The 25,325-nt window shown below is 34.4% G+C and overlaps 1 protein-coding gene across 1 annotated transcript in view; it reads right to left on the bottom strand.

The window, feature by feature from the left end:
• CCDC18 (coiled-coil domain containing 18) overlaps positions 1-25,325 on the bottom strand; it is a 99,961-nt gene that overhangs the window by 56,891 nt on the left and 17,745 nt on the right. Inside the window, exons 7-14 of the mRNA XM_079698481.1 lie at positions 21,824-21,920; positions 20,290-20,411; positions 19,068-19,359; positions 16,057-16,181; positions 15,039-15,199; positions 8,215-8,435; positions 6,654-6,764; positions 6,048-6,179 (exon numbers count right to left, since the gene is read on the bottom strand). Of these exons, the coding sequence (XP_079554607.1) occupies positions 6,048-6,179; positions 6,654-6,764; positions 8,215-8,435; positions 15,039-15,199; positions 16,057-16,181; positions 19,068-19,359; positions 20,290-20,411; positions 21,824-21,920 (1,261 nt within the window). The remainder of the gene's footprint in view (positions 1-6,047; positions 6,180-6,653; positions 6,765-8,214; positions 8,436-15,038; positions 15,200-16,056; positions 16,182-19,067; positions 19,360-20,289; positions 20,412-21,823; positions 21,921-25,325) is intronic.

The following is a 25,325-nucleotide window of genomic DNA, read 5'->3' as shown; positions in this document are numbered from 1 at the left end:
GCGGTAATGCAAGCAATGGGGAGTGGCTGTAAATACAGATGAAACTTTGCTCGCTATCCTGCTGCTCACCTCCTGCTGTGCGGCCCAGTTCCCAACAGGTACCGTTCCATGGCCTGGGGGTTGGGGACACCTGCTTTATAGTCAACTCTCCACCCTCCCCAATACCTGGCAACCAATAAAATGATCTTCATCCTATAGCTTTTGACTTTATTGAGAATGTCAAAGAAATAGAATTGTATACAACATTTTGCAATTGGCTTCTTTCCATTAGCATAAAGCCTCTAGAGTCACCCATGTTTTCGCCTGAATCAATAGATTATTCCTTGCTATTACTGAGTAGTATTCCATTGTATTGAGGTACCATAGTTTACCCATTTACTCATTGAAAGACACTGGGTAGTTTCCAGTTTTGGGCAATTATGAATAAACCTACTATAAACATTTGTAGTAGGTTTTAGTGTAAAGATAAGTTTTCATTTGTCTAGAATAAATATCTAAGACTGCTGGGTCATATGTTAAGTGTATAAGAAGATGTTAAGTTGTTTTAGTAGTTTTACTACTTTGCATTATCCCTAGCAATATATGAGAAAACCAGTTGTTTCACATCCTGGGTAGCATTTGCTATTGTCAGATCTTCCTTCCTCCCTTCCTTTCTACCTCTCTCTCTCAGTATTCTAACAAGAATGCAGTAGTATTTCACTGTACATTTAATTTGCATTTTCCTAATAATGAATCAAGTTCAACATATTTTCATATGCTTATTTGCCATCTGTATATCTTTTCTGATGAGGTATCTATTCAAGTCTTTGTCCATTAAAAAAATTGGGTTACTTTCTTATTGATGAATTTTGAGAATTCTTTATATATGCTGGGTAAAAGTTATTTGCTGGATATGTGATTTACAAATATTTTCTCTCAGTTTATAGCTTGTCTTTTCATTATCTTAATGTCTTTCACAGAGCATACATTTTTAATTTTGATGAATTCCAATTTATCAATTTTCCCCTTATATTGTTTTGGTTTTATATCTAAGAACTCTTGCCTAACCTAAGGTCATGAAGATTTTCTCCCATGTTTTCTTCTGAGTTTTAATATCTTTTTATTTTATACTTAAATATATGATTCACTTTGAATTAATTTTTATATAGGTATATACTGCAGCTCCATCTTTTTGCATATGGATGTCCAATTGTTCCAGCACTACTCATTCAAAAACTATTCTTTCTCCATTCTGAATTGGTTTTATACCTTTGTTAAAAATCAACTGACCATATTTGCCAGGTCTATTTCTAGACCCTATATTTTGTTATTTTCATCCATGTGTCTATTATTTTGTTAATATCTCACTGTCTTGATTACTATAGGTTTATAGTAAGTCTTAAGATATGGTAGCATAAATCCACTAACTTTGTTCTTTTTCAAACTTGTTTTGGCTAATCTAGTTTCTTTGCCTTTCCATTACAAAATTCAAAATCAGCTATCTATGTGTATAAAACATTTTTTACTGGGATTTTAATTGGAAATGCATTAAATCGAGAGATCTGTTTAAGGTGAACTGACATCCTAAACATATTGAGACTTCCAATCCACAGAAATGGTATTTCTTTCCATTTATTTAGGTCTTTCTTTAATATTTTGTAGTTTTTGGCATACAGATATTCCACATATTTTGTTTTATTTACATCTATGTCATCTCTTTGGAGCTTTGTAAATAGCAGTATTTTTAAAATTTTAGCTTCTAATTGTTCATTGCTAGTACAGTTGACCCTTGAACAACGTGAGGGTTAGTGACACCAACCCCTCCTTGAAGTCAAAAACTCTGTGAATAACTTTGCAGTCTGCCCTCCATATTTGCAGTTCTGTATCCACCAATTCAACCAACCGCAGACTGTGTAGTATTACACAAACTGAAAAAAATGTGAGGATAAGTGGACCCACACAGTTCAAACCAGTGTTGTTCAAGAGTCAACTATATATAGAAATACAACTGATCTGGATGTTAACCTTGCATCCTGTGACCTTGCTTGCTCATTAGTTTTAAGGTATTTTTGTAGATTCTTTGGGATTTCCTACACAGACAGGAAACAGGGATAGCTTTGTTTCCTCCTGATTGAAATGGGCTTTTTAGTATGATGTTAAATAGGAGTGATGACAGCAGATATTCTTGCTCTGTTCCCAATCTTACAGGGAAGAATTAAGTGTTTCACCATTAAGATATATTATCCATAGGATTTTTTTGGAAGATGCCCTTCAACAGGTTCATGAAGTTCCCTTCTACTTCTAGTTGGCTAAGAGTTTTTATCATGAGAAAATGTTGAATTTTATCAAAAGATTTTTCTGCATCTATTGATATGATCATGTAGGTTTTCCTGGTTTTTGGTATGCTAATATGGTAGATTACAATGATTTTTTTTTTTTCTGAATGTTGAACCAGCCTTCCATTCTCAGGATAAACCTCTCCTTTCCTTTATTAACCTTTAATATCTGTGAGGTCTCTAATGATACACCCTTACTCACTCTTGATACAGGTTATCTGTGTTTTCTCTCTCTCTCTCTCTCTCTCTCTTTTTTTTACTTCATCAAACTGGCTAGAGGTTTATAAATTTTACTGATCTTTTCAAAGAACCAGCTTTAGATTTCACTGATTTTCTCTACTAATATTCTCTTTTCAAATTCCAATTTCTTTCAATTATGCTTTTTATTATCTCCATCTTTCTGTTTCTTATGGGTTAATTTTGCTCTTCTTTTCCTAGTTTCTTAATGTGGAAGTTTAGATTACTGATTTTTCTTCATTTTCTTCTAGTGTATGCATTTAATGCTATAAAGCTCTATGAACTGCTCTAGCTGCATTCCACAAATTCAGATATATTGTGTTTTCATTTTCATTGTTTAAAATATTTTAAATTTCCCTTGAGACTTACTCATTGATCCATGGATTATTTAAAAGTGTGTTGTTTATACAACATTGTAAAGCAATTATACTCCAATAAAGATATTTTTTAAAAAAGTGTGTTGTTTAACTTCCAAATATTTGGGGAATTTCCAGATATCTTTCCGTTAACGGTTTCTAGTTTAATTCCATTATGGTCAGAAAACATACTACAGTTGACCCTTGAACAACATGGGTTTGAATGGTGCAGGTGCATTTATATGCAGGTTTTTTTCAATAAATACATACAGTACTAAACGATACATGGTTGGTTAAATCCACTGATGTGGAACTGCAGATATAGAGGGCCCACTATGGGACTTGACCATCTGCAGATCTTCTACAGTGGGTCCTGGAACCAATCATCCATGGATACCAAGGAACAACTGTATACATGGTTTTAATTCTTTGAAATTTGATAAAGCTGATTTTATGACCTAGGGTATGGTATATCTTGGTGAATATTTCAGGTGTACTGAAGAAGAATGTATATTCTGTTGTTGGTCCAGTAGTCAAGACTCTGCAATTCCACTGCAGGGGGCATGGGTTCCATCCCTGGTTGGGGAACTAAGATCCCACATGCCGCGTAGCACGGCCAAAAATTTTAAAAGAAGAGAAAAAAAAAAAGTTCGTTGACAGTGTTGTTCAGGTGAGTTCTATATCCTTGCTGATTTTTTAATCTACTTATTCTATCAATTATAGAAAAGAGTAGTGTTGACATCTCCAACTATAATTTTGTATTAATTTCTTTCTCCTTTCAGACCTCTTCACTTTTGCTTCAAATATTTTGAAATTACTTTGTTAGGTACATATCACATTTAGGACTGTTATGTCTTCTTGGTGAATTGAGCCTTTTATCACTACATAATTTTCTATTTTATCCCCAGTAATTTTCTTTGTTCTAAAGTCTACTTTGTTTGATATTTATATTGCCACTCCAGCTTTCTTTTGGTTATTGTTTGCCTGGTACATCTTTTTCCATGCTTTTATACTTGACCTATCTACATCTTTATATTTAACATGGACTTCTTAAAGAGAGTATATCTGCGTCTTGTTTTTTTAAATTCAATCTCACAATTTCAATTTGTATTTGGTGTGTTTAGAACAGTTATATCTAAATTAATATCTGAGATGCCTGAATTTAAGCACACACCCCTTTATTAGTTTTCTCTTTGTCTCCTCTATTTTTCATTTCTGTTTCCCCTTTCCAGCCTTCTTTTAAATATATGAATATTTTCAGAATTCTATAATATTTTATTTGTTAGCATATTACTGTATCTGTATAGTTTTTTTAGTGGTTGTTCTAGGGATTATAATATACATACAGTAGTCCCCCCTTATCTGTAGTTTCGCTTTCCACAGTTTCAGTTACCCACACTCAACTGTAATATGAAAATATTAAACTCCACAAATAAACAATTCATAAGTTTTAAATATCATGCCATTCTGAGTAGCATGATTAAACCTTGAGGAAAACTCTTTTCTGCCCAGGATGTGAATCATCCCTTTGCCCAGCATATCCACACTGTATATGCTACCTGCCATTAGTCACTTAGCAGCCATCTCAGTTATCAGATTGACTGTCATGGTACAGCAGTGCTTGTGTACAAGTAACTCTTAATTTACTAAATAATGGCCCCAGAGTACAAGAGTAGTGATGCTGGCCATTTGGATATTCTCTTACTGTGCCTAACTTATAAATTAAACTTCATCATAGGTATGTATGTATGTATAGAAAAAAACATAGTATATATTGGATTTGGAACTATCCACAGTTTCAGGAATCCAGTTGGGATCTTGGAACATATAATCCGTGGATAAAGGGGACCAAGTGTTTTTAAATTTTCATAGTTTACTCAGAATTAAATTTTTCCACCTGAAGTGAAATGTACAACCTGTACAAGATTATACCATTCTTATTTTATATTGTAATCATCCAAGGTATTACATCAACATACAATGAAAACCTCACTAAACAATTCTATTCTTTCTTTCAATGGTCATAAATATTAAAAAAATCTTAAAAGAATAAATATAGTCCATGGTATGTAACCAAATATTTACTGTTTTTGTTGCTCTTCATCCCTGAGGCTTAAATTTTCCCTCTTATTTCTCTTTTGCCTGAAGAACTTTCTTTATCATTTATTTTAGAACAAGTCTGCTCATGACAAGTTCTCTAAATTGCCCTTAATCTAAGAATGTCTTTATATATCCTAAAGAATATTATTGCTGGACATAAATTCTAGGTTGACAATTTTTCTCTTTCAGCACTTAAAAAAAAAACAGTTCTTTGGTCTTCTAACCTTTACAGTTTTTGATTTTCTGATGAGAAATCTGCAGTAAATTTTAATCTTTGTTCCTCTATATACAATGTGTTATTTATCTCTGGCTGCTTTCAAGATTTTATCCTCTTTAAGTTTGTTGAATATGTAAATTTATTTCCTTCACAAATTTGCAAAGTTTTCAGTCATAATTCCTTCAAATATTTTTTGTACAAGTCTCATTCTCCTCTTCTCTGGTACTCTGATGACATAAATGCTAGACCTTCTGATATTGTTCAACAGGTCTCTGAGGCTCTGTTCACTTTTTTTCCAAATCTTTTTTTCTCTCTATTACTCAGACTGAATAATTTCTATTGCTCTATATTTGAAGCTTATATTTGTGTGTTAGCTACATTCTGCTATTAAACCCATCCAAACTATCTATTTTTTATTTGATCTTCTGCTTCTGGTCTCACAGTTTCTCCTTCACTTTTGTTTTTTGGTTTTTTTTACTCTTCACTTTTAACCCAAGATCAAGACAGCGTCTCCTCTTAACCAATCTTCAAGCAAATGATATCTCTAGTGGAAAAGAGTCTACAGAATCACTCTTAGCTTGATAATGTCAAAAAATAATGATCAAAACTGAAATGGCAATAGTACTAAAGGAGAGAGCATTGTAAAATGATCCAGAAGTAATACAATTCTAATTATAGTATTTGCCACTAACTTTTCTATGTCTTTGTTTCCTCATCTATTAAAATAAAGAAAGCTGAGCTAGTAATGTTTAAGGTTCTTTTCAGCATTCATATTCTAAATATATATTACATTTACTTATAAAAACATAATTAATATCTTACTCTTTCAATCTGCTTTTCCATTTCTTTATGCTGGTCAAGATGAATTTTCTTTGCCTTTTCAAAAGCTAAACAAATTTTCTCATGCTCTGTATTGATATTGGTTTCTAGACTTCTAACCTTTTCATTCTTTTCCTAGAAATACAGAAACACTTTAAAAGAACATAATTAAGAACGAGTTTTACATAAAAGTACATTAGTAAAGTATAAAATTTATCATACTCTAGGCTTCAAAGAATCATAGTAGTTAATATGTCAACTTCAAAAATATTTAAATATTTATAAAAAAGAGAAAGTGTTTTTTTAAATTGTATCAAAATGATAAGATTGTTTAAAAATGCTGCAAAGCATATCAAAGAACTACTACCATTTCCTTCAATTCTACTAAAATAAAAATGAAGAACTTTAGATAACAACTTGCCATATTAACTTAAAAATATAGAACTTAAAAATATAGAAATAAAAATTGAATAATCTGAAGAGTTTGGTAGAATTTATAATTTCCTATATGGTACATTTTAGAATAACAATACTAAAACAAATATGCTGTTACAAATTAAGTTCCTTAAAGCCACAGTAAATCTGTAGCAAAAAAAAGGTAATTTTTACCATAAGTTCCTGTTCTAGTTCCGCATTTTTTGCAGCAATAGAGGAATAAGCAACTATTTTTTCTTCTAGCTGTTTCTCTAGAGTTAAAACTTGAGAACATTTCTTTGTCATCTGAAAACACATTGAAATAAATAAAAAATTATTTTTTAAAAATAAGTGACAATTCAGAAGAAGAACAGTGAAGGGAAGACCAGAAACATGACATAGCTTATTCCATCTGTGTAATACATAAGTATTTATTTCAGATCCCTATGTTCAAATAGGATTGCCCCGAACCCATTTCATAAAAGTAGCTATTAAAGACTGAAATTAGTACAATAAAATGTTAACAGTAGTAATTTCTTGTGGTAGAACTAACAATGTTTTATTTTCTTCTTTGTCCCTTTTTGTATTTTCAACGAGACTGTGCTAATATTTTAATTGTAAAAAAGCTATTCATCTCAGTACTTGGCAATTTTCTAAGTAAGCCGATGGCTATAGTTATAGACTGACTAAATCTCCTTTCCATTACTTAAGTTCCTATCCCACAGGTCTTTTCCCCAGTCTTGGTTACAGACTTTAAGATGAAAAATCAGACATTTAAAAAAGTACCCTCAGGGGCTTCCCTGGTGGTGCAGTGGTTGAGAATCTGCCTGCCAATGCAGGGGACACGGGTTCGAGCCCTGGTCTGGGAAGATCCCACATGCCTCGGAGCGGCTGGGCCCGTGCGCCACAGCTACTGAGCCTCCGCATCTGGAGCCTGTGCTCCGCAACAAGAGAGGCCGCGAGAGGCCTGCACATCGCGATGAAGAGTGGCCCCCGCTTGCCACAACTAGAGAAAGCCCTCGCACAGAAACGAAGACCCAACAAAGCAAAAATAAATAAATAAAAAAAATAAAAAATAAAAAATAAATAAAAATAGAAAAGTACCCTCAGATAGCTGCAGCCTCTGGTTTGAAGGGTGAGTAGAGCATATACACACGTGGACCTGGTCCACAATTACCTAATAAGGCATCCTGTTCTGTCCTCAGTGGAAATGACTATCAGATATTCATAAAACATACTTTATCCCCTTTTCAGAATGTAATCCATAAGATATCTGCATCAGATTCACATGTAATTGTTTAAAAATGCAGATTCCTTTGCATTACTCCATACGTACTAAATCAGAATCACTGGAATAGGACCCAAAACGTGCATGTTTAACAGGCTTTCCAGGTGGTTCTACTGTTTGCTAAAATTTGAAATCCTCTATTACTACCCCTTTTTTTCCAATTACATAATCCAAATTTTTTACTTGTAAATATGTATTAGCCATATTAACTTATACTTGGAAGAAATAATAGAATGCAGTACAGTGTTTCACCAAATTTAGCCACTACAGTATTTTCCTACTTTTAACATATGTTAAAACCCAGAAGTTTCCAAATATAATTTTAAAAGAAGTTATAACTCATGAGGTACCATTAATTTTTTTTTAGTGTATAAATCTGGACTTTAACATACAAGTTTTACAAAAACCCTACAACACTTTTTTCTTCTCTCAAAATCCAGTACATATAAATAGCTAATTCAAGCTTACTTCACTTTCAAGTTTGCTAGCGTTTGAAGCTTTCTCTAGCAGCTCCTCTTGAATCAGTTGAAACTGACTAGTTCTGTGGGCCATGTTAACCTTCAAATCAGAATTCTCAGCTTCTATCTGCATCAACTTATCACGTAATTCTTCTATTCCAGAAGCAAGTCTTTGCCTTTCTCTTTCATATTGCTTGTTCACAGTATGTTGATTTTGATCTTTTATACTTTCTGTTAATAAACATAAAAGGAAAATTGTTCTGTATAAAACTTAAAGAATAAAAACCCATTTCAATGTTGAAAGATTTAATCATAAGTTTAGTTTCTGATCTAAAGAATACTAAAGTGGATGGAGAATAAAACATACATTAAGGAAAATATAATGAAGGAACATGGTAAGCAAGGTACTTCCTATTATTAAATACATAACAAAGTAGGAATAAGGTCTTCTGACTCACTCACTTTTCTTTTTTCCACAAAGAGCCCGTCTCCATCTTTAAAAATCCCATTATTTGGACATAAATCATTGTTTGAAAAAAAAACCCAAAACACACAAACATTGTCCTGTCTCCTTAAACCAAAGTTTATCATAAATTTATTTGGGTAACTTGAGATCATTAATAATATTTGCTACTGTATACAGATATAGGTTCAAAAGCCAAAAACAGAGAATCCCTCTTATTCCAAACAAGCTGATGAGAACTCAGTAATGCTTTTTAAAAACACTGAAGGTTATCAGAGGTAGTTGTTTGAATATATCTTTTCTCCATTATAAATGTACACACCTATGCCCACTCAAAGGTAAACAAGCTTTCAGGAATGCTTTAAAGTAGATGCATAGGGACTTCCCTGGTGGCACAGTGGATAAGAATCCAACTGCTAATGCAGGGGACAGAGGTTCAATCCCTGGTCCGGGAAGATCCCATATGCCGTGGAGCAACTAAGCCCATGCGCCACAACTACTGAGCCTGTGCTCTAGAGCCCACGAGCCACAACTACTGAGCCCACACGCTGCAACTACTGAAGCCCACGCGCCTAGAACCCGTGCTCTGCAACGAGAAGCCACTGCAATGAGAAGCCCGCGCACCACAACGAAGAGTAGACCCCGCTCAACACAACTAGAGAAAGCTCGTGCACAGCAATGAAGATCCAACACAGCCATAAATAAATTAATTTTAAAAAATAAATAAATAAAGTAGATGCATAATGTAGATGACTGCCTGAGAATACACAGATGTGGAAACAAGTACAGATGTACTATGCCTTCAAGGACTGCATAAGTAGCCATTTCCCATCAATTCTCCATATCCCTAACAATTCAATTTCTAAGTAATCTATCATTGTCTCTGTTCTTCTGTGACGTTAGAGAATATATGATATATACTATCACCACCTCTAATAACTAGAATTCCCTCTGCTGATCCCATCATTCTCTTCTGTATTCCCTCTAATTACTTAGGTATCTAATTTTCTCTGCTGTCATTTCTGCTACTGGCAATCCATTGTCCTTGAAGATAGAGCATGGTAAGTTAAAGACGCATATGTTAACCACTAGGGCAACCACTAAAAAAAAAAGAGGTATAATTAATTATTCAATTGAGAACATTAAAAAAATGGAATACTATAATTCATTCAAAAGAAGGCAAGAAAGATGAAGAAAGGCCAATAGAATAGAAAGCAAACAAATACCAAGATGGTAGATTTAAACCCCAAAAGATCGATAATTACATTAAATGTAAGTAACCTAAACATTCCAATAAAAGAGTAAAAATCACTGGTTATTAAAGCAAGAATCAATTATATGCTTTCTATTAGAAACTCACCTATATATAAAGATACAGGTTTAAAAGGATGGAAAAAGTTTTACCAGGCAAACACTAATCAACAAAAAGCTGCAGTTATTAACTATCAGACAGTTATCAGACAGTTATGACAGTTGAAAGAAAAAAATAGCATTGTCTACTGAGGTTTTCAATGTATGCTGGTGTAATACACTGGACAATTACAATATAAAAGATGGATGGTAAAGAGACCTATAATCTTGTAAAGTTTCTACATTTCACTTCAAGTGGAAAAAATCTTAATTCTGAGTAAACTATAAACTATCAGAAAGAAATTTACTCTATCAGTCTGGAAGGACGTCGTTGTTGAGCTATCAAGAAAAACTACCCTGCCTTCCAGTTCTTTGACAAAACCTCAGATGTGTGGCCTTCTGGCCAAGCGCCTGTGCTTTCATATTGTTGGAGCTCTCATTTGTCTCCCTAGGAGTTGCAACTTTCTGTAAGTTTGCTGTAGCTGAACCAAGAAAGAAGGCATATGCAGATTTCTACAGAAATTATGATTCCATAAAACATTTTGAAGAGATGAGGAAGGTTGATAACTTTCAGAGTGCAAAGTGATTTTGGGATATAAAGAATTTCTTTGGGTTGAGTTCCATGGAAGTTTGTCACTTACCTGTGTTCCTGAACTATGAAACTATGAACTATGAATATCTGGGCTAAGGAATAGTTTCTCTTGATAAATAATTAACAAATAAAAAAAACAGAAATTTAGAGAACAACCCCATTTACAATTGAGTCAAAAAGAATAAAATACTTAGGAATAAATATAACCAAGTAGGTAAAAGATCCATATACTGAAAACTACAAGACGTTGACGAAAGAAACTGAAGACACAAATAAATGGAAAGACATCTCATTCTCATGGATTAGAAGAATTAACATTGTAAAACTGTCCATCCTACCCAAAATGACCTACTGATTCAATTCAACCCCTATCAAAATTCCAATGGCATTTTTCACAGAAATTAACAAACAATCCTAAATATTTATATGGAACCACAAAAGAGAAAGAAGAACAAAACTGGAGGCATTACACTTTCTGGTTTCAAACTATATTACAAAATTATAGTAATCAGAAAAAGTATGGTACTGGCATAAAAACAGACACATAGATCAATGGAACAAAATAGAAAGACTATAAATAAATATATGTATATATGGTCAATTAATTTACAACAAAGGAGTGAAGAGTATTCCATGGGGAAAGGATAGTCCCATCAATAAATGGTGTCAGGAAAACTGGACAGCAATATACAAAAAAAATGAAACTGGACCATTATCTTACACCATACACAAAAGTTAACTTAAAATGGATTAAAGACATGAACATAACACCTAAAGCCATAAAACTCCTAGGGGGAAAAAAAAACAAAAACAGACTGTAAGCTATTAGACATCAGTCTCAGCAATGATTTTTTTTGGATTTTATACCAAAAGCAAAACCAAATGTGTGGGACTATATCAAACTAAAAATCTCCTGTACAGCAAAAGAAACCACCAATAAAATGAAAAGGCAACCTATGGGATGGGAGAAAATATTTGTAAATCATGTATCTGATAAGAGGTTAATAATCAAAATATATTTTAAAATTCATATAACTCAACAGCAAAAAAAAAAAAAAAAAAAGGGAAAAGGATCTGAATAGACATGTTGCCAGACAAGACACCAATGGCCAACAAGGTACATGAAAAGGTGCTTAACAACACTAATCATGGAAATCTAATCAAAACCACAATGAGATATCACCTCATAGATGTTAGAAAGGCTATTATCAAAAAGACAAGAAATAACAAGGGTTGACAAGAATGTGGAGAAAACAGAACCCTGGTGCCCTGCTAGCAGGAATGTAAACTGGTACAGCTACTGTGGAAAACAGTATGAGGGTTTCTCAAAAATTAAAAACAGAACTACCATATGACCCAGCATCCACTTCTGGGTATTTTTCTGAAGAAAACAAAATACTAATTAGAAAAGATATCTGCACTCCCATGTTCACTGCAGCATTATTTACAATAGCCAAAATATGGTAGCAACCGAAGTGCCCATCAATTGATAAATGGATAAAGAAGATGAATATGTAAAATGTATTTATATAATAGAATATTAGTCAGCCACGAAACAGAACAAAATCCTGCCATTTGCAACAACATTGATTGATCTAGATGGTACTATGCTAAGTGAAATAAGCTAGACAAAGACAAGTACTGTATGATTTCATTTATATATGGAATCTAAAAAAACAAAACAAATGAAGAAACATAACAAAACAGAAACAGACTCATAGATACAGAGAACAAACTGGTGGTTGCAGTTGGGGAAGGGGAAGGAGGAGGAGATAAATAAAATAGGTGAGAGAGATTAAGAGGCACAAACTTTCAGTTACAAAATAAATGAGTCATGGGGATGAAAGGTACAGTATGGGGAATACAGTCAATAATATTGTAATAACATTGTATGGTGACAGATGGTAACTAGACTTATTGTGGTGATTTTGTAATGTAGAATCTTTATGTTGTGCACCTGGAACTAACAGTGTTGTAGGTCAATTATACTTTAATGATAAAGAAAGAAAGAAAAAGAAAGGAAGAAAGAAAGGGCAATATTCAAATTTTTAAAAGCAACAAACAAACAAATAAACAAAACCTAAAGAGTCTTAAAAAGACTACCTAATAACCTAGATAATCATATATAAGGTATTCAAGTGATTTGCTATTATTACAAATACTGCAAATTTTCTTCTACACGGTGGTTTCTTCATGTTAATTATTGGCTAAGAACTAAGTATATTAAAAGTAAAAGTGGATCCATAATGTACGACATGATGATAATAAGTTACACTGTTGTATAGTATATTTGAAATTTAAGAGAGTAGATCTTAAAACTTTTTTCCTTTTTTTTGGTATGTAAATGAGATGACAATGTTAACCAAATTTACTGTGGAAATCATAACGTATGTAAGTCAACTCATTACACTATACACAAACTTACATAATGCTGTATGTCAACTATATCTCAAAAGAAGTGCAAAAAACATTTTCACCCAATAATTACAGAATACAGAATTTTTTCAAGTGAATCTGGAATATTCACCAAGATAGACCATATGCTGGCCAATAAACTGAGTCTCAAAATATTTAAAAAATTGAAATCAGGTACATTCATGAATTCATTTGTTTAATGAAACCAACCTAATGTCCACCACTAATAACACAGAGATATCTGGAAAATGACTAAATATTTGGAAATAAACACACACAAGAGATATTATATTTTGAACTGAATAAAATGAAAGCATAACATATAAAATTAATGGGATGCAGCTAAAGCATTGCCTAAAGGGAATTTTATACCTTTAAATACTTACATTTGAAAAGAAGAAAGGTTTAAAGTCAATAATCTAAGCTTTCACTTTAAGAAAAATTTAAAAAGAAGAGAAAATTAAATCCAAAATAACTGGGAAGGAGTATATGGATCCTGAGGGAAATGTTATACAGTAGTCCTCCCTTACCCTAGTTTTTGCATTCCATGGTTTCAGTTACCTGCTGTCAACTGAGGCTCGAAAATAATAAATGGAAAATTCCAGAAATAAACAATTCATAAGTTATAAACTGTGTGCCGTTCTGAGTAGTGTGATGAAGTCTCACACTCTCCCTTGCCGTCCAGCTCCGTCCTGCCTAGGATGTCAATAATAGTCCCTTTGTCCATGTATCCCACACGTTAGTCACTTAGTGGCCAACTAGGTTATCAAATCAACTGTTGCAGTATCGCAGTGCATGTGTTCAAGTAATCCTTATTTTACTTAATAATGGTCCCAAAGTGCAAGAGTAGTGATGCTAGCAATTCAAATATAAAAGAAGCCGTAACATGCTCCCTTTAAGTGAAAAGGTGAAAGTACTAGACTTAATAAGAAAAAAAGTTGTATGCTGAGGTTGCTAAGATCTACAGTAAGACCCTTAATCCATGAAATTGTAAAGAAAAAAGAAATTTGTGCTAGTTTTGCTATCACACGTCAAACTGCAAAAGTTATAGCCACAATGTGTGAAGATGGAAAAGGTATTAAATTCGTACAATAAGATACTTTGAGGGAGAGAGAGGCCACACTCACATAACTTTTATTATAGTATACTGTTATAATTGTTCTACTTTATTATTATTGTTGTTAATCTCTTACTGTGCCTAAGTTACAAATTAAACTTCATCACAGGCATGTATGTATAGGAAAAAACATAGTAGTACATAGGGTTTCGTACTATCTGCAGCTTCAGGCATCCACCAGGGGTCTTGGAATGTATCCTGGGAGGACAGGCAGGGACTACTGTATGTCTTGATTGTGGTGATGGTAACAAGGGTATAACCATATGAAAAAACCAAACATCTGGACTTCCCTGGTGGTGCAGTGGTTAAGAATCCACCTTTCAATGCAGGGGACACGGGTTCGAGCCCTGGTCCGGGAAGATCCCACATGCCGCGGAGCAACTAAGCCCATGTGCCACAACTACTGAGCCTGCACTCTAGAGCCCGCGAGCCACAACTACTGAGGCTGCATGCCACAACTACTGAAGCCCGTGAGCCTAGAGCCCATGCTCCGCAACAAGATAAGCCACCACAATGAGAAGACCATGTACCACAACGAAGAGTAGTCCCCACTCACCGCAGCTAGAGAAAGCCCGTGCGCAGTAACGAAGACCCAAGGCAGCCAAAAATAAATAAATAAATTTATTTTTTTAAAAAAAATCTGACAAAAAGCATTGAGCTTTTATTTTAAATGGATGCATCTTAAGTAAATTTTACTTCAAAAATATATTTTTAAAGAATGATGCAAAGTTCAAGAATTTTGAAATAATTTTTACTGTCTTATGAACACATAAGTAGTAATAACAGATTATCAAGTATGTTTGATAATAGTAACCAGTTGATAATCTGTTTCTTTAAAAAACTATCATAAAGAACTCTGATTATATTTATAATAAGAATTGAATATGATATACTTACCTACTTGATTACCTCCTAGTTTTACAGGTTCTGTTTCTAAACTATTTAATTTGCCACTTTCTTGGTTGTCATTAGAAGCAATAAGATTGTGAGATAATTGATTAGCAGTCAGGTTTGCCTGAAGCTTTTGAATTTCTGCCTCTTTCATTGCAAGCTTAATCCTGGCACAAAAGAAAATAAACCAAAAATTATTAGAAAGATTCTATAAAAATACCACAAACCATTTTCCCCTTTCAAATTAAAATAATTTTAATTTAAAAAGTTTTAAACTCTGATATTAGTCAACTATTGGCCAAGATACAGAAAGTCTTATATACAACTGATTACATTGTAAACTGGTTCAGCTACTTTAGAAACTTGATAGTATACACCCTATGACCCAGCAATTTTACTTTTAGAAATATCTGCTAGAGAAATTCTCGCATATTGTACAGGAAACGTGTAAGTATGGACTTTGCAGCACTATTTGTAATAGAGGAAAACTAGAAATAAGGCAACTATCGATAAAGGAACAGATAAATTGTGATGTAGTTGTAGGAGAGACTCTTATACAGCTATTAAAACTAAACTAACCACACTAATCCATCCATTGATCAACCATTCTACCTACCTACCTTGACACGATGAATTTTAAAAATGATGCTGAGTGAAAAAGCAAAATTACAAAACATATAAAAACAGTATATTTATATGTGTGAGTATAAACAAACACAAATGAATTGAAGGATAGATATCCATCTCATGATGGTAGATACTTAGGAGGAGAATGGGACTAGTGTTAAGGATCAAAGGGCATTATCTACCCTGTAATGTTTTATTTTTTATTTAAAGAAACAGATTTGAAAAATATATCAAAAAATGTTAAGAAGAATCAGCTCTTAATTGTGGAAATACGGATATTTGTTATAATACTCTTTAGACTTTTCTGTATATTTCTCAACTTCTCAACTAAAGATCTTAATTACCGATTTTTAAAACACATCGTATGTGCTAAAACTTCAGCATCTGAAAACCATACCTCAATTCCGAAATCACCATTTTATTTGTCTCACAGCAGCCAATGTAACTGTCTTCCTTGTTTGACAAAATACTCATCTGGTGCTTAGACAGAGATGATTTAAAACCAAACATTTCTCTTTTTAACTGCAAGTTTAAAAACAAACATATATAAACTTACAATATCTATGATACAATTTATTTATTTATTTATTTATGGCTGCGCTGGGTCTTCATTGCTGCACAAGGGCTTTCTCTAGCTGTATTGAGCAGGGGATACTCTTTGTTGAGGTGAGCGGGCTCCTCATTTGTGGTGGCTTCTCTTGTTGCGGAGCATGGGCTCTAGGCACATGGGCTTCAGTAGTTGTGGTGTGCGGGCTCAGCAGTTGTGGCTCACAGGCTCTAGAGCCCAGGCTCAGTAGTTGTGGTGCACAGGCTTAGATCTTCCCGGGCCAGGGATCAAACCTGTGTCCCCTGCATTGGCAGGCAGATTCTTAACCACTGTGCCACCAGGGAAGTCCGATACAATTATTTTTTATGTAAGTATGAAAAATTGTGTGAATTTAATAGAAACAATCTAACAGCCATCAACAGAATGCATGAATTCATTATGAAATATTAACATAATGGGAAAACTACAATAGTTAAAATAAATCTGCATTATATAAATCATTATGGAGACATCACATGACACTGAGTGAAAAACAACAGAGGAACATATCGTACTTTCAAAAATGCACTGAACTATATATATATATTTTTACGGATACATCTGTATGTGGCAATATTTAAAATATGGGCAAGAAGGTACATATGAATTTCAAAATCGTGGCTACCTCTGAGGAGAGAGGGAGAGAATGGGGATCTAATGAAGTACATAATGAGGCTTTATTTCCCTATAAATTTTTATTCTAAAAACGTCTGAAGTAGATATCACAATATGTTTCCCAGATTTAGCAAATGTGCTATATTGGTCTCTTTATGTATTCTGTATGTTCTGAATAATAATTTTAAAAATTAGTTGTGAAAAGGGGCAAGGTAAGCACTTAATGACTACTACCTTCAAACTATAACAAAATCACACTTTTTAGAAATAGACAAATTCACATTTCCGAATCATGTTATATGGGATCAAGCATATATTATCACACCACTTTCAGAATCACATATCAAGTAATTCTTGATACTGAGTCAAAGGAAGTATCAATTTTAAATGAATGCTACCTGCATTTGATTACTATCAAATTTCAAAAGCAAACAGTACATTAAAAATCTAAGCAAACAGGGACTTCCCTGGTGGTCCAGTGGTTAAGACTCCACATTTCCACTGCAGGGGGCACGGGTTTGATCCCTGGCCTGGAACAAAGATTCCACATGCCACGTGGCCAAAAAAAAAAAAAACAATCGAAGCAAATAATCAGCATCGCAGGAAAGTAGATATTGCAGGGGGATGGGAACCAAGAATGGTATGTTATGGTTTTAACTGTGCCACTAGCTAGCTGGACAAATTATTTACTTCCTTGGGTACACTTCTTCACCAATTCAATAAAATGATAATACTGAATTAGATGATTACTAAGGTCCCTTTCCGCTTCATAATTCCATGACAGTTTAAAATTGGTAAAAGTCTACCATCCATCCCTATGTGAAACCAGTCATGACACATTTATCTTATACACTTCTCCTGATTTCACCTTTACTTTGCACCTATGAATAACAAATTTCTGACACAAGTATACTTACTTTCTTCCTAATCTCACTTATAAATATGGTCATATATATAACTCATAGAGAAAAGGTGGCCAGATGCTACCATAAAAACAATTTAATATTCTGTACCATTCTAATAGTATATGAAAAGTTGCTCAACACCGTCAACAGGGAAATGGAAATTAAAACCACAATGTGATACCAGTTAATACTCATTAAGATGGATACAATCAAAAAGACAGACAATAACAATTGTTGGCTAAGATGTAGAGAAACAGAAATCCTCATATTTTGCTGGTGAGAGTGTAAAATGGTACAGCCACTTTGCCAAAGTTTGGCATAAATTTACCACATGACTCAGCAATTCTATTTCTAGGTATCTACTCAAGAGAAATGTGTGGACAGAGACTTGTAAGCAAATGTTCATAACAGCATCATTTATAATCGTTCTGGTGGCGCAGTGGTTGAGAGTCTGCCTGCGGATGCAGGGGACTTGGGTTTGTGCCCCGATCCGGGAAGATCCCACATGACGCGGAGCTGCTGGGCCCGTGAGCCATGGCCGCTGAGCCTGCGCCATGCTCGCTGAGCATGTGCATCCGGAGTCTGTGCTCCGCAACGGGAGAGGCCACAACAGTGAGAGGCCTCAACAGTGAGAGGCCCGCATACGGCAAAAAAAAAAAAAAAAAAAAAAAGTGGAAACAACCCAAATGTCCATCTATTGGTGAATGAATAAATAAAATGTGGCATATCCACACAAAGGAATAATATTAAGCAATAGAAATAAATGAAATACTGATATATATCACAATGAAAGATCCTCAAAAACATTAAGAAAACGTAAGACCACATATTGTACAGTTCATTTATATGAAATGTCCAGAAAAGACAAATCTCCATAGGCAGAAAGTAGATTAGTGATTCCCTAGGAGTGGGGACGGGTACAGGGACTGATTATAAATGGGCACAAGGGACCTTTGGGGGATAGAAGTGTTTGAAAACTGTATTGTGGTGATTGTTCCAGAACTTGTAAATTTACTAAAAATCATTGAACAGTACACTTAAAATGGGTGAACTCTGTGGTATATAAATGTTCCTTTAAAACTGCTGTTTTAAAAAATTCTGTGCCATTCTTATACATGGCATCTGAGAGACTGAGAAAGGATGGAATAGTAGAAAGGTAAGTTCAGAAAAAAGGATTAGATAGAAAAGAACTGATGACTGAAAGCAGACGTGAGGAATAAAATAGAAGGTAATAAAGCAACAACAAAATTATGATCCCTTATAAAGCACTTGGGTAAAATTTTCCTTGTCACACATACTTACTGGCAACTGGGACATAATTTTTTCCAAACTTCTCAGTTCCACCCTTGAACTTTCTATTTCTTGCTGACACAAATCCAGTCTCTCATCCTGTGCTGCAATACGAACTTTTAATTCTCGGTTTTCATTCATCAGAGAAAATTTTTCTCTAAGTATTTCGTCTTTATCCTCTAACTCACTCTCTAGCTTAAGAATACTTTGTCTAGATTCAGTTAGTTGTGCTATGACTTCTGAATTTTTCACTGCCATGATCCTTAATTTTTCTTTTCCATTATTTTTTTCTTCTTTTAACTGCCTATGAAGAAAAAAGCGTAAAAATGAAAATAAAACATACTTACTTTCAATAATCATATTTAGTTAATCTCACTTTTTAAATATTTTAAAGCTTAATTCTGAAATAATAATACTTGCTCACATTTACTGAGTGCCTACCTTCTGCATGCTAGGCACTCACAACTTTATGTGGCTAGCACTAGTGTTACTCCCTGCTTACGGATGGAAGAAAACAAGGCAAGGAAAGGTTATGAAACTTGCCCAGTGTCTCACAGTAAGTAGTTGAGCAGAATAATCTCACTATCTTGGAGGTATTTCTGCTCCCTTTTAAAAAGTGTATGACAGGAGAGTTAGCTCCAAAATCCTGACACAATATTTTGCAGCATCAAGAAAGTTTTAGATAGTATAAGGAAAAAAATCACAAACTATTTACTAGCCACAACTCTAAAAGATAAAATCTAATTAACCATTAACAGATTACTATGCAGCGCTTTTAAATATATATGTATATACCTATAAAAACACGTCAAACATTAGAACAATCTACTGTTTAGAACTGTTATTGTATTTCATCAGTTCCCTTTTTCACATTTTTAACATCTCTGAAATGAGGTTAGACTAGGTGATGCTTCATGATTTGAAGAATACATATTTTACTAGCTAATGTGGTCACACTACAAGGACACTACATCTGTGTTAATTTTTCTAAATATATTCAAAGCAAATATGCTGATCATATTACTCTATATTTACAAGTATATTAACATCAACACATGTTTTATTCATTTAAAATCCTAAATTTACAAGTAGAAAACAATTTCAGTCATGGATGCCTATCTTTCTACATTATTTAAGGCCATAATTACAGAATTCAAAATATTCTATTTTTAAATGTTTCAGTTTTTTCTCTATTTCCACACAAAAATCCTTTTTTTACAATAGGATACTGTACCTTAATTTCTCTTTCAGAATTTCAAGTTCACTTTTATATAGACCACACTTTTCCTGTAGCCTTTTTTTTTCTTTTTCACAGTTAATTAGATTTTTCTCTAATATTGCTTCTTCAGCTTGAACCTAAAACAATAATTTGTTTTAAGTGGGTGCACTAATGTGGTCATAAGTTTTAGGTATTTCAAATTAAAATGTAGTGATTTCGGAAATAAGCAGGAGAGTGGAGTAAGTACTCCACAAGTTTAAGTCCCCAGCCTTGTAGTGAAAGGAGCAAAGTGAACTTCCAGCAACAAAGAACAGGGAGGGGGGAATGCTACCACCTGTCCAGAAATGGTTAAGAGCCTACAAGAAAGGAACAACAGCATGATTACCTGAAAGCAGAATTGTTCTGCTCTTATGTAGACAAGGCAAGCAACTAATGTAGAGATGCTGCATCAAGTTACTAAAGACTAACTTTAGTGTAAATGTTCCAGAGAAGTAATTTTTGAAATTTTAGCCACAGAATACTCCCAAGGAAATCACAGCCCCAAATTTAAAACAGATAAAAGTCAAGCATCCAGGTCTGAGCAGTGGGAATGGAGGACTGGACAGATCTGCCCCACTTCCTTTGTTATATCTATCTAAATATAGGGCTCTGCTGAGCAGTTTGAAATTGATAATCCTAAGAAGTATGAAAAAATCATCTCTTACATATTCCTCTCTTTCCTCTATAAAGTCCTCCCTCTCTAGGAGGATATCCCCCCTACTAAGTATTCTACCTCCCACTCCAGATTACCTTATTAAAAATCCCTTCTACAATATTTCTTTCCCACAGGGACCTTTTCCAAGGCTTTCAAAACAGTGATCTTATTAATTCACACTTAAGATGTCAGTATCTAATGGGATCTTAAATTTTTCTTATTTTTAATATTTCTTCTATCCTTCTACCTTTCTTCAAACAGAATTTGTAAATATTAATTAAGGATATAAAGAATTTATATTAATTAAGGATATAAAGAATTTATCTTAATGTCCAACATGTGGCCTCCCTCCAAACAGGTTTATTATCATGTGGTATTACTTGAAGATATTCAATGAATGTAATTAAGCCATTATATTACTATGTAGAACCTATTCAAGGAACCTTCCCTCTGAGAGGCAGAAGTGAGCCTCTCTCAGGGTGTTATGTCTAAGGAGACCAATTAAAGGCTACATAATCTACTCTGCCTTCATTTTCACTGAGGTGATGGGAACAAATTTCCTGCTTTTACTTCTATAGCTCCAAACTGCTCACTCACCCCATCTTTCTCTACATTTTGTTCCTTGTCTCCACTCTTTTCCTTCTCTAGATAAGAAAGTTTCTGCTCATTATAAGAAGATGGTAAATATTATACTTAACTAATAATGATAAATTCTTTATTTCAATGATTTTATTATGAATGAGATCATAAAATTACTCCCCACTTTAACCATAAATAAAGATATTCTATTTATGTCTATATTTTCAGAATGTGGAGGGTAATATAAAACACTGAGTTTGCACAACTGCCTCTTACCTTTTCCAGTTTTTCAGCCACCTTTTCTTTATAATGTTGGAAAGCTTTACTTAGCTCTTCAGCATGATATAGTGCTTCATTCCTTTGTCGTTCAGCTCTAAAATTTAACGAGATAATTAATAAAAGTAAAGAATGCTCTGTACTTGTGTATTTAAGTTCCAAAATAACCTATATTTAATTATAAGGAATAACTAGAGAGAAGCAGATTTTTTGGTGTTAAAAAAGAGTATAAGGCTTAAAATGGCAAAATGAAAAATGAAGACTAGACTACAATAATTTCCTCACTATGATATCTATATGAAAAATAAAATAGAACATGAAATACTTATAAACTTTGAAACATACAGACATTCTTATGTGTTGGCAATTTTTTCTGTCTGGAAAAGACAGATTAGGGAAGTTGCCTGAGGCTATATGATAAATTTTCAAAGATCGGGTATTACAGAATCAATCCACTGTCTAATATATTAAAAATACTCAGTAGGGGGCTTCCCTGGTGGCGCAGTGGTTGAGAGTCCGCCTGCCAATGCAGGGGACACGGGTTCGTGCCCCGGTCTGGGAGGATCCCACATGCCGCGGAGCGGCTGGGCCCGTGAGCCATGGCCGCTGAGCCTGCGCGTCCGGAGCCTGTGCTCCGCAATGGGAGAGGCCACAACAGTGAGAGGCCCGCGTACCGCAAAAAAAAAAAAAAAAAAAAAAAAAAAATACTCAGTAGGGCTTCCCTGGTGGCGCAGTGGTTGACAGTCCGCCTGCCGATGCAGGGGACACGGGTTCGTGCCCCGGTCTGGGAAGATCCCACATGCCGTGGAGCGGTTAGGCCAGTGAGCCATGGCCACTGAGCCTGCGCATCCGGAGCCTGTGCTCCACAACGGGAGGGGCCACAACAGTGAGAGGCCCGCGTACCGCAAAAAAAAAAAAAAAAAACTCAGTAAATCCTGTGATCCTTGAAAAGGCCAAGTAAATTTTCAAAAAAGATATAAAATCTGAACAAAAAAATCCAACCACTACCAAGCACTGTCTAAGCCCAACCATTCTGTCTCACCTCTTGGTTCATCCTGACCTTTCTTCATACCTCTCACAGTGAATTGAGACTACTAGGCTGGAACTTGGTCAATTTCAAATCCACATCTAAAATTTTTTGTATATTTAAACTTATTTTCATCACATTATTTTGAAGTTAGTGACACTTCTCTTATCCAAGGTAAATTCCTTTATCTATACTCTGGATCTTAGTTCTTCCCTTTCAGGACTCTTCTGTATTTTCAGTCTCTTCTGTATTGGCTTACAAATTCAAGTGAAAGTATTTCTTACTTCCTGAATATATGGGGTTCTTAAATTTGGACAGCAACTGTGGATATCAGAGATGTCTGTCTGGTTCCAAGTTTCAAATAAAAAAGAGTTTAAACAATAAGGGATTTATTTGAAAATCTACGAGAATATACTCCATTCCTTAGTTGGCATAGCTAGAATTCAGAGAGCAAAGGATACCTGTATTTTTCACTTAAATGGTCCATACTTTTGACCAGATTTAATAGCTTTATTTATTTATTTATTTATTCATATTTTTTGGCTGCGTTGGGTCTTTGTTTCTGTGCGCAGGCTTTCTCTAGATGCAGCGAGCGGGGGCTACTCCTCGTTGCGGTGCACGGGCTTCTCATTGCGGTGGCTTGTCTTGTTGCAGAGCACGGGCTCTAGGCGCACAGTAGTTGTGGCACGTGGGCTCGGTAGTTGTGGCTTACAGGCTCTAGAGTGCAGGCTCAATAGTTGTGGCTCATGGGCTTAGTTGCTCCACAGCATGTGGGATCTTCCCGGACCAGGGCTCAAACCCGTGTCCCCTGCATTGGCAGGCGGATTCTTAACCACTGCGCCACCAGGGAAGTCCCACCACCAATATTTATAAAAAGGTCATAATATTTTCAGCCACACAGAAAAGAACCGATAAATATATACATGTACTCCCAACCCAACTTTTGTGAATCTTAACTCTTTGCTATTTTTGTTTCATGTAGCCTTTTTATTTTAAGCAAACAAAACATTATAGACATTACAGAGTTGAGGTCCCTGTTCACCTCCAAATCCCATTCCCCTGACTTCTTCCACAGAGGTAACCCTAGTGTGACTTTGTTTTATTATCATCATACATTTTGTACATTCACATGTTGACCAAAAAATCCACAAACAATACATCATAGTTCATCTATTGTAAGAGGCACACTGTTTTTCACATTTTTAACATCTCTAAAATTATGATGTATTTTACGATTGATGGTATACCATAGTTTCATGATATTTTTTCTTAGTGATTACTAAAATAACGGTACACCTTAAAATCTGTGGAATCTTACATTCAATGAAATATCGTAATCTTTTTCTATATACTTTATATGAAGGGTACCACAATGTATACATCCTTCTACAGACTACTTTTGTTCATTATCATTCAAGACATATATATGTTCACCCATGTGACTATAGTTCACTTTTAAAAATCAAATATATACTGTTCTACTGTATAAAAATAGTATAATTTATTCATCCATTTTTTTAGCTGATAGACATTGAAGTTGCTTCCAGCTAACACAATGTTGCAATGAACACCTTGGTGCATAGTTCCTTGGCAATATGTGTGAGAGTTTCTTTAAGATAAATAATTAGGAACTGAATTGCTAGATATTTTCCAAAAGGTATTTCAAAGTTGAAGGTACTATGGTACACCTTCAATTTACTAAATCCTTAAAAAAAAAAAAAAAGTAGTACAGCAGCTGCACCAATTTACTCTCCCAACCAGAAATGTGTATGAGTTTATTATACCACACCTTCACCCACACTTAGAGAAGTAGTATAGAATAATAATAAAATAGTAACCTATCTAAGCCTCCCAACGACCCATGATAAAGTAAGTGCCACAAACAAGGAACTGAGAGGTTAAGTAACTTGCCCAAGATCTCATGGGTTACTGGGAATGTAACCTGTTTCCATAATCTTTCTAACTAACCACTTTGCACTACTACTTCTGTCACGGTATTCAATTCATTGGGCCCTAGAGCCACAGTGTTTGGGTTCAAATTCTACCTCTACCACTTTCTAAATGGGTGACCTTAACTTCTCTCTAATTCAGTTTCTTCATCTATAAAATGAGGATATTATCAAACTCTTATGATTGTGTGAGGAATAAATAAGTTATATACTTATTAGAAAAGTGTTTACACATAATAAATGCTCAGTGAGTTACTACAATATCATCAAATTTAAAACTTTTGCCAATCTAACAGTGTGACATGTTTGTAGATTTACAACCTTACTGTAGTTTTAATTTACATTTTTGATGACAGTGAGGTTAAGCAACTTTCATGTCTCATTGGATATTTGAGCTTCCTGTCCTTTACCTCTACAGATTCTTTGTCTTTTATTACTGGATATCTCCCCCCCACCCTGCCTTTTCTTATTGATTTGTGAGAGTTCTTTACAAATTCTGGATATTAATCTTTGTGAATTATATTAC

This window comes from Hyperoodon ampullatus, assembly GCF_949752795.1.
Source record: "Hyperoodon ampullatus genome assembly, chromosome: 2".
NCBI lineage: Eukaryota > Metazoa > Chordata > Mammalia > Artiodactyla > Ziphiidae > Hyperoodon > Hyperoodon ampullatus.
The sequence above is the reverse complement of the archived record's forward strand: the minus strand, read 5'-3'. Positions and strand labels throughout refer to the sequence as shown.